The sequence below is a fragment of the Arachis hypogaea genome, chromosome 13 (genome assembly GCF_003086295.3).
Source record: "Arachis hypogaea cultivar Tifrunner chromosome 13, arahy.Tifrunner.gnm2.J5K5, whole genome shotgun sequence".
NCBI classification, from domain to species: Eukaryota; Viridiplantae; Streptophyta; class Magnoliopsida; order Fabales; family Fabaceae; genus Arachis; species Arachis hypogaea.
Window position 1 is genome coordinate 114230319 of NC_092048.1, and position 9868 is coordinate 114240186.

At 36.3% G+C, this 9868-nt stretch overlaps 2 protein-coding genes across 3 annotated transcripts; both read right to left on the minus strand.

Annotated features, from left to right (window-relative positions):
* Positions 1-2169: 2169 nt before the first annotated feature.
* Positions 2170-4092, minus strand: LOC112732765 (probable phospholipid hydroperoxide glutathione peroxidase). The gene is made up of 6 exons (XM_025781545.2): positions 3657-4092; positions 3328-3404; positions 3095-3156; positions 2798-2916; positions 2470-2637; positions 2170-2358 (listed from the first exon to the last, which is right to left on the minus strand). The coding sequence occupies exons 1-6, from the start codon at positions 3924-3926 to the stop codon at positions 2329-2331; spliced, it is 726 nt and encodes a 241-aa protein (XP_025637330.1). The 5' UTR covers positions 3927-4092; the 3' UTR covers positions 2170-2328.
* A 433-nt stretch (positions 4093-4525) lies between these two features.
* On the minus strand, positions 4526-9554 carry LOC112732759 (multiple C2 domain and transmembrane region protein 7). Of its 2 annotated transcripts, none has more exons than XM_025781538.3 (3): positions 9137-9554; positions 8306-8387; positions 4526-7854 (listed from the first exon to the last, which is right to left on the minus strand). In XM_025781538.3, the coding sequence occupies exon 3, from the start codon at positions 7809-7811 to the stop codon at positions 4770-4772; it is 3042 nt and encodes a 1013-aa protein (XP_025637323.1). In that variant the 5' UTR covers positions 7812-7854; positions 8306-8387; positions 9137-9554; the 3' UTR covers positions 4526-4769. The 2 variants fall into 2 exon arrangements, with proteins under 2 accessions (XP_025637323.1, XP_072068422.1); XM_072212321.1 differs by having other exon boundaries at positions 9296-9507.
* Between the last annotated feature and the right edge of the window lie 314 nt (positions 9555-9868).

The window sequence follows — 9868 nt, forward strand, 5'->3', positions numbered from 1 at the left end:
ATCAAAAATTAATTTATTATTAATCAATAAATTACTATATATACAAGTTAAACTTCAAATTCTAATATAATTATATTTAATAAATCTTTATATATAATTTATAAAAAAGTATAGGTAAATAATTTTTAATTAGCCAACTTTAAACAATTGTAATTAATAATTATTAATTTTATATTTTTTTAATGAGTGTTAGTGCATAATGAATATTTTGAATTAAGAATTTTGTGTCAGTCATATTTGGTGTAATTAGGCCTATCTAGTCATGGAAACAAGAATTTTACAGAACAAATATCCCAACTATCATGAAAAGTAGAAAATTTAACGAGTGAATTTTTTTTATTTGTAGCCAATACACTTAATTAAATAAAATTAGTAGTTAAAGTTCAATAAAATTATTCTCATGTGAGTTACAATCAGCAAGACAGCAATGACTAGGAGGCTAGGGGGGACTAGCACAGGAATGGCGATACTATACATACCTATCCATGGAAAATTAATTACGGATAAGTAATACAACAATAATCTTTTATTGATATATCCAATTAAGATTTGGCTATGAAGTAGAACACTCTGAGTTGTTAGTATTCATGTGTCGGACACATTTCAGATACGATATTCACCGACATTCGTCCAACACGCGTGTCAGTTTTATTCAACCGTGTCTTAATAAAAAGTAAAAAATTATTCTCCGAACAGGTTTGGACACACATAAATATTATCACGTGTCAGCGTGTCCAGTTTTATTTTTAACATATATTCTTAAAATAAATTTAGATATAGTATATATTATTATTTATTAAAACAAAAAATATTTTAAATACTTTGATATAATTAAAATAAGACATTAAAAATAATTAAAAAAATAATTTATATTTTATATATATGCGTGTCCCGATATCTTATACGATTTTAAAATTCGCGTATCGGTCAGTCTCGTATCCGTGAGATTTGGTATAATTTTAGACAGATTGTTGTATTAGAGAAATATTTTTTTATACTTGATCAATATTCAACTATTCATCACTACTAAATTAAAGCTAATAAGTTTTTCGAGAGGTATAATCACGGCCAAAAACAACTACTCATCTTGCTTAGCTCTTGCCGTATATTGCACCACAGCCACGTGGCTGTTGACAGCGGCTTCTCTGCCAACACACAGCCACTTCTCTGCCAACAACCGTGGCCACCAGAATGCGTATGGGGAAGGCATTGCCTTCAATCCTTCATCCTGCTGTCATGCAATGGGACAATAGATGCAAAGAAGGAATTTGAGATGGATTGAGAGACCAACATGCGCATGATAGAATCAAGCAACAAGTACATAGGATTTGGTGTGTAATTTAGAGGAACAGAATGCCATGGTCGAATTTTTATTTTTAATATTGAAGTGGTAGTGGTATTTTTTTTAAATGTGGATTATTGAGGTATTATACTTAAATGTGGGATCGTTTAACTAGAGAAGCAGAAATCAAACCGTCCGATTTGTTAGAGGTATACAAATCGGACCGTTCGATTTCTAAAAGTACAGAAATCAGACCGACCGATTTGTGAGAGGTACACAAATCGGTCCCATAGATTTCTGAGAGGTACAAAAATCGGTCCCAGAAATTTGTGTTGGTACACAAATCGGTGTCAGGAATTTGTGTTAAAAAAATAATTAAAAAATTTTAAGTATAGAATTCAGTCCCAGGAATTTGTGTACTTCCACAATTTTAAAAAACACCAAAAATTACTATGTTAAAGTATATCACCACTTTTACTTCCATAACAAAAAAAAATTAGCCCACCGTGGTCCTCCTGCCAATTCTTACAACCGTTGTTGCAGTAGCCATAATCGCTGCAGGGGCGGCGCCGGCGGTTCCACCCATAGTTAAATTAGTCATAATCTTCTTTTTCGTATTTATAGTGTCATTATTAGAACATATAGCTTTATGTCAATTGGATTATTGGAGCCATGAACAGCTCTAGGTATATGGTTATAGCAGGCAGCACTCTGATTATTTTGCTTATTTCTCTTTTTCCTCGTGTCTTATTGATATCCCTCTGTTTTTGAACCCAGCAATTGTTTACTTTGTGCATTCCAATTTCCAGCAATTAATCTAATAAGTAGAATTGTAGAAACATAAAACCAAGACAGAATAGCATTGTTTAACCAGGAACAAAACGATAAACTGTTTTAACAACCAAATTCACTTAAACGGTAGTAGCAAGTACACAATTTTATGATGCTGAGTAAGCAATACATCTGCAGTAGATTTTGTTATTCATGTTTTACATATCCTAATGATTATTCATTTGATGGTTTTTCTCCAAGCTATAATCTTGGCTTCACGCATCCAACAGCTTCTTTATGTCCTTCTGCATTAACACCACCAACAGATCAGAAGAGAAATGAATCAGATAGTGTTATAGATTTTGAACTATGTAAAAGACAAGACTAATGTAGCCATCATACAAACTGTGTTTTACCTCGATGCTTAGAGGAGAAGTAGTGGGTGCATAACGATCCACAACATTGCCCTCTTTGTCAACAAGGAATTTGGAGAAGTTCCATTTTATGTTGTCCCCAAAGAGTCCACCTTTGCTTGATTTAAGATACTTATACAGTGGAGCAGCATCGTTACCATTCACATCCACCTATGATAAAATGCAACAAGATTTGTGTATAAGTTGAAATTGTTTCAACCAAGACACTAACACCATCATTTTTAGAAAGAAAATGTCTTCCATGTAAAATACACAGAGGAAAGATTTAATATTTCTTTAATGAGCATAGGAATGAAATCAGAGTTTGTACCTTGTCAAAAATGGGATACTCAGCTTTGAAGCGAGTGCAAGCAAATTCTACTATCTGCTCATTAGTTCCAGGCTCCTGTGCCCCAAACTGATTGCAAGGAAATGCCAGAATTTCAAGACCTGAATAAACAAGAACATGGATTTTATAAAGGTTGATGGACCCCAAGCAAGTAAGCTTAATTCTTAAGTGGTTATATGTACCTAAGTTTCAGAAATTTCTCTCTAATTTAATTAGAGATTGTTTATAAAGGTTGTGGAAGCATAATATAAGCCTATGAATTTAAGGGTTTATACAAACCTTTCGCCCTGTATTTTTCGTACAATTGACTCAGCTCTGTATAATTAGAATTGGTCAAGCCACTGCATCATCAAACATGATAGTGTCAAGCTGAATAGATTAATACAAAGGTGAAAGTACATCAAGATAAATTAAACATGTATGATATACACAAGGGCTGTCTACTCTACTGCAATTCAGTCATTAGCCAAGGTTTTTTGACAAAGAAATTGAAAAGCGGAGAGGCGTTATACCATTGTGAGGCAACGTTGACAATGAGAAGAACCTTCCCTTTGTAGTTTCCAAGATTAACATCATTTCCCCTCGCATCCTAAGTCAGAACAACACATCAAATCCCTGGATCTTAAATTTTGTAAATTATGGAAATAAGCAACACAACATGCATACTGTAACCTAGATTATTTTGAATTAATTTTGTAGTAAGAATGCATAAAGAGTACATAAACTATAATACTATAATAACCTAATAAATAGTTTTAAATTTTCCTTTCTTCATGTATTTCTACTAACAAATTAATTATTATATCTATTACTAATGAAAAATATTCTAGATAACACATACCTTAACGGTGAAATCGTGGACTGATTTGGGAGGAGATGATTGGCTGGCCATGGTGTGATCTGTTTTCAAACTAAATCGCAAGGGAGTTGGAGTTGGAGTTAGAGTTGGGATTGATTTGAAGAACGAGATATTATGATGACGAAGATAAGGTCGAGAGAGTGAAAGGGTTTTGGCTTTAGGATTGATCAAATAGTTAATAGAAGAAGAAAGGGGTGGAACCACTCTCCTTATGCCTCTGCCGAACAAGATACGAGTTGAACTATAAAGCATTGAAGATCCAACTAAATTATATAGCGTCTTTTCTCCGCATACTGCACTCTTCTTCTGTATATTGTTCCTTTCCCACTCTGATATACTCTCTGTGCAATGTGAACTATTGAACAATAATGCTTACACGTGGATGCTTGGCGTGCCCACACGTGGGAATTGGTTGTCCAAGTACCGCCTTAGCAACTCATGTTTTATACAAGAATCACCCATTACGTCATCATTAATCTTTAAGAAAACGGGTCAATTATTATTGTTAATCAAGTACTCTAAGTTAATTACTACAAAGAAAAAACACAATGGTAATTCCACAACACTAATAAAACTAAAATTTAGCTAATATAGAATAAGGATCAAAGCTAAAGTTATCGATTAAACTTTTATAAAAATGACAAAATTTGAATTTTAATATATATTGATATTTATATTCATTAAAAATTCCTCCTAACAATAATTTTAATATGTATTCTTAAAAAATATATTTGCTAAATCCATAATATTATATAAAAAGTCACCAAAAAAATAATATTATATAAAAAAAGTTCAATAAAAAACGCATCACCTTAATTAATTTCATTTAGTATGTTTTGAAAATTGTATGATGATAATATAACCTTTACAACTCTCATTGTTCTTTATTTTTTGATGATACTGCATGTTCTTTCACAGTACAAAAGACGGAACGTAGCTTCTTTACAAGCCAAATCAAAAGAAAAGGAAGAAGGAGATATTAATACGGAATTAATTAAGGAATTGAAGGTAAATGCATGTCCAGACAAACTTGAATGAAGAAAACAGGATCAAAAAGGAAAGAAATAAGTTACAACTTAGAACATGCATTATTCTTTACAACATGCTATCTGTTCTTGCGGGCAACCGTCGGAAGAAGTTGATAGGCGCCGACGGAAGCCTATGCCGGAACCTGGGATGCCTCATAACATAGAAGCCAGCCAAAGCAGCCACCACCTGAAACGGAGTAACATACAAAACCACCGCAGCAAGAAGACAAAACACAACGAATATAACCGTCGCACGTGGGTCCCTCCAATTCAACAGCGCCTGAATCCTCTCACCCTGGCTGGCCAAATCACCAACCACCGTCTGAATCCTCCCACCCACACTCCTCAACCTATCATACCTCATTCTCACAAGATCAGGGTTCCGGCTCGTAGGAAACGTATCGAACTCTTCATCCAACTCATCCGGTTGCACCGTGTGCGCCTGCGAAATGATCGTGTTCATGTGTGGCGGGTACCTTGGCCTATACCTATAGTTCCACACACCAATCAAGAACATGTACAGAAAAACCGTTGGTAAAATCAGTTCCGGGAAGCACACCAGCATCAAGAAGAGGACATGAACTAACACAGTGGTTATAACGTTCTTCCACATGCAGATATCAGAGAACCATTTTCCAACGGCGAATAAACCTGAGAATACCGTCATGAGCCTGAAGAAATTCGCCTTGCTTCTCCTCATGCTCCATAGGTGAGAGTCCACGTCAGACATATACTCAACCACCTCCTTCCGGAGCGGTGGCTCGGCTCGACCCAGCCGAGCCGCGACTATGGTTACGGCTTGGTGTCGGAGCATGTCGAGCTGCATGAGGGAGAAGGGTCTAACGTAGTGCATTTTTGGGAGGAGAGGTTTGGAGTATAGATACATCATGTTCGTGAAAGAGGTGCATGAGAATCTTATGGCCAAGTGCAATTCACCCATTTTCTTAACCCCTGTAGGGTGAAGAACTAGAAGCGGATATGAATGTGTGTAGATTCTACCTGTTTCTAAAGTCGAAATTCGGATTCTGACTTTTCCAATTTTCAAGTCTTTTGAAGAACCTTTTTCCCCAATTTGGCTATTGTCAAATACACCTACAGTTAGAACCGTTGCCGGATCGAAAACCTCCCATGTGTATTGCTCGTTGTATTTAGGGCACAAATTATCAACAATTGTTCTTGTTCTGACCCATTTATGTCCATATTTTGCAACGCAGTAAGTGTCAGAAGTGCCTCTTCCATCTCTTGTTTTCATAGGGTGGAGTCCAACAGCATTCAACACTCCAAGCTCAAGAACACCGATCGGTGGCCGCCATAATTGCTTTGCAGTTGGACGGAGATCGCTGCTGTAATGTGTTGATTCATCAAGAACATGGTAGCCTCCATCAAGGCACACACGGAGGTGAATCCTGCTACAGAATTTCTCTTTCTTTAACTGATCAATGTCCACAGCAATTGGTTTTTCCAAATTGAACCATCTTGAATGAATGATTCTGTCATCTGCACGCCTCTCTATAGAGTTCAGTGGAATGATCACCCTGCCAATGATCTCATCTTTTCCTGGCTCGATTCGATCTTCCACCGTCAGGACTAGATGATCATCGAAAGGCTCGGCCGCAACAAACACAAGATCCTCATTCCAGAGTGAACTCAGAGTCCTCGCTGGAACTCTCTTTGTTTTCAATACTTGGTGTCCTATTTGTGCCTTGACGCACACGTCAGGGAATCTGTTTTTCTCCGTAGGAACTAGATCTTGCGCCTCAACAATGTTGACGCGCACGTACCATAGCCTTGGCGCATGGTAAACCTTCGACCGCAGCACTGCGGTCGAAGAAGGTGTGGTGTCAACAGAGCTAGCAGCTGCATCTGAATGCCATGCATCACAGAAAGCCTCATCTGCTTGTGTTCCAATCCACACAGCAAGCATCAACTCCCCCTTCACCTTATCCCCTTTCTTGTCCTCTAATCTGTACCATTGCGGCGCCAGAGGACTATCTGGTGGAACTCTCAATGGAACTTCATTGATATCAAACCTCAAAATCCCTACAAAGTCATCTTTCATCACAAGATTCTTGTCTTTGATCACAACTTCCATTACAGATGCCTGCATCCTCTCCTTTGAGAATGCAAATACCTGATTCCATTCTGGATTCTGATTCTTGTCATAGTGTTTTGTAATTCCTCTGTAGTTTCCAATTCTGACCTCAACAAATGGATCAAGGCTACCAGTGACATCCATGGAAGGAAGCTCGCGGGCCTTGACTACCCTTACATAGAGAAAATACATCCTTTCCACAAGATCATAAGTGCTTGATGTCTTGTCCTTGTGAATAACACGGCCTCCAACAACTCTTCCCCCACCAAGATATGGACTTGTTTCTTTGAGGGCGTAATCAACAGGTTGAACCGACGAAGCGCGCATTAGGACTAGTTTTGGTGGTTGTGCTTCAGATTTTATTGCATCAGCTTCATGCTTTGGTACATAATGTTTATCTGCATAGGCAGAGGAATGATGTTGATGTTCGTTTTGGTGCTGATGTTGGTGTTGGTTATGGTTTGGATTAGGTAGATGATGAAATGTGTGCACCTTTTCTCTAGATGATACATTGTTCATCACCACAGAATCTGCATGTCCATGAACTTGTGCTGCATGATTATTTGTTGTTACAGACTCGGCCGGAGCAGCAACTGGAATTGAGGATTTTATGGCTTGATCGTTGGTGATGTAAACTTTGAGGCCAAGTTCTCCTCTAACACGAGAAAAAATGCCGCGCTTTTCCAGTGGATAGTGCAGTACAACAGCATCGGAGTAAGGGACAAAAGAAGTGCCAGTGAGGCTAACCTTGCCAAGAAATGAAGTGGAGTTTGTGGCTCTGACTTGGTTGTAGACATAGGCATCAAGGGTCAGGTGGTGAAGAATGGAAGGGTCGGAGATGTTGAAGTAGAAGCTTTCATTCCAAACAGGATTCAGATCTTTCTCTTTGATGGTTGTACGGAATCTCTGGCCATCAAAACATAGTTCCACATAGGCGCTGGAAGAACCTTCTCCATCTTTAGAGAGTAGATTGTGGGCACTAACCACATCTATCCCTAACTTGAGGTTGTTCATCATAATCAAAGGTTTCTGGTTTGAAGGAGATTTGAGGTAGTGACAACTGCAAGATAGAAATAAATAATCACTCTATGACATCTACAAGTTTCTATTTGTCAAATCTTCTACTTGATAATACGCATATAACTTTATCTAAGGTGTATGTTTTTAAGAATATGTCAATGAATTTTCAAATGAAATAGGAAAATAGCCACTTATCATTCATTTGATATCCTGGAGCATACTCCTGTCCAAAGTCTTACACCACTTTGTTCTCAATACTAAAATGCTATACTCTATATTAAGTAGCATGTACTAGTACACATTAACACATGAACAAACAGAATAGAGAATAGTATGAAGTATATTGTGTTTTGGGGGGAGGGCTAGGCACTAGCAGTAGTGTTTATAGTATAGTGCACTTAGAAAAGAAAAAGAAAAAGAATCAGTAGGTGACATCAGTTCCAGTTGAAACAGAAAATGAAGTAATAAAATTTGACTCTTAAATCACTCACCTTTAAGAGCAGAACTGCAGATGCTATAGAATAGTGACCCTGTTAAAATCTTTGTTCATCGTCCCTTAAAGTTTTTCTATATCTGCATAATGGTATATTGATTTGAAGTCGTAAACTATAAACATTAAAAAAAGCGGAATGGTTGAGTGCTAATAAATCAAACAAAACTACGGATTTCTTTATAGGTAATAGCAGAAATGGGTTCTCAAGGTAAATATTTTGTTCGATTTGAAGCAGAGGCATGTGCAAAAACTCCCTTGAAGGAAGATCTAGTTACACTTACACGCATTTAAAGAATGAGCATGTGACAGTGACACTTTTTTCAGCTAAAAGTTAGCGATCCATTAAACACGGTATACACATGAGCTTCGTGCAGGTGAATGGAATCATTTTAAAATTGGGAGTAAAAAGTAAAACAATACCGTCAAGCACAACACAACAAATAAAAGTACACGTTCATGGTGCTACTTGCAATGCAATGTTTCCATGTAAAAGGGACAAGTAAAATATATGCAACTCGTTGTATATACTATATAGTATACAAAGGAGGGATAAAAAAAAAGAAAATCAAATCAATGGGGAAGAAAACCTATATATTCCCTTGAGTTTCTCACAAACACAAGTAGCTACTTTCAAGGCTATATATCCAAACATAACAAAAACAAAAAGCGTGAAGCAATGATATTGTACTTTATTATTTCTTGTTTTAGTCTCAGGTGGTTACAGAACAATATAAATGTATGGAAAAAAAAAAAAAAAGAGATAAGATTTCACTTCACAATTGGAGTTTGAAATGATGATGATTCTTGAAGCAAAAGAGCATCCGAATACCTCATTTTCAGAAGCGCCGAGACTATGCAAATGCAAGCAAGAATACTTTGAAAGAGAACAAGGTGGAAGCAACAAAGACACGTGAATGAATATCCCTATGGTAAGTGCCAAAGGAAAACATAGGCTCAATTGTTATATATAGAGGCCGTGTTGTCTTACCTCAACAAGGTGTTTAAGTTTGGAAGATAAGCTTTTCTAGTATTGAGGATCAGGGGTTGTATTATACTAATTAAATTGCTGTATAGCATTCATTTGAGATTACATGGAAAGCCCCTTATGAGCCTACCGTTAATATGATCAAGTCACTCAAGACTCGACTCAAGTAAGTCAAGTCAACTTGGTGGAGCATGAAATAAAGCCAGAGTATGGGTAAAGAGTGGTGTACTGCAACCAAGGAATTAAATGCTTGCATTATCTTACTGCTAAACTTGTCAGCTAGAAATTTAATGTACACATTATTTTATTGTTCTTCCCCTCGGGTCCATTATTTTTATCTCTAAGTAGAGTATAATTAAATTTTTAGTGATTTTGATTTTACATTAATTAAGTTCTTAAGAAAAAAAATATCAATTTATTTTTTTATGATAATAAATTTGTTATGTTCTTTTATTAATTTATTATATAAAATTTAATAGTAGTATTTATATATACGGTTAATTATTATGATGTGTCTATTTATGAAAGATCGTCATATAGATAATAATTTTAAAGTAAAATTTTGCCTGGTTTTAA

Excerpts from the sequence above, each read along its gene's own strand:
- LOC112732765 (XM_025781545.2), bottom strand. The coding sequence starts at position 3,926 with ATGCTTTATAGTTCAACTCGTATCTTGTTCGGCAGAGGCATAAGGAGA. Across the intron at positions 3,405-3,656 it reads TCCACGATTTCACCGTTAAG|GATGCGAGGGGAAATGATGT; the intron begins GTATGTGTTATC and ends GTTCTGACTTAG. Across the intron at positions 2,359-2,469 it reads CTTCTCCTCTAAGCATCGAG|AAGGACATAAAGAAGCTGTT; the intron begins GTAAAACACAGT and ends GTGTTAATGCAG.
- LOC112732759 (XM_025781538.3), bottom strand. The coding sequence starts at position 7,811 with ATGATGAACAACCTCAAGTTAGGGATAGATGTGGTTAGTGCCCACAAT.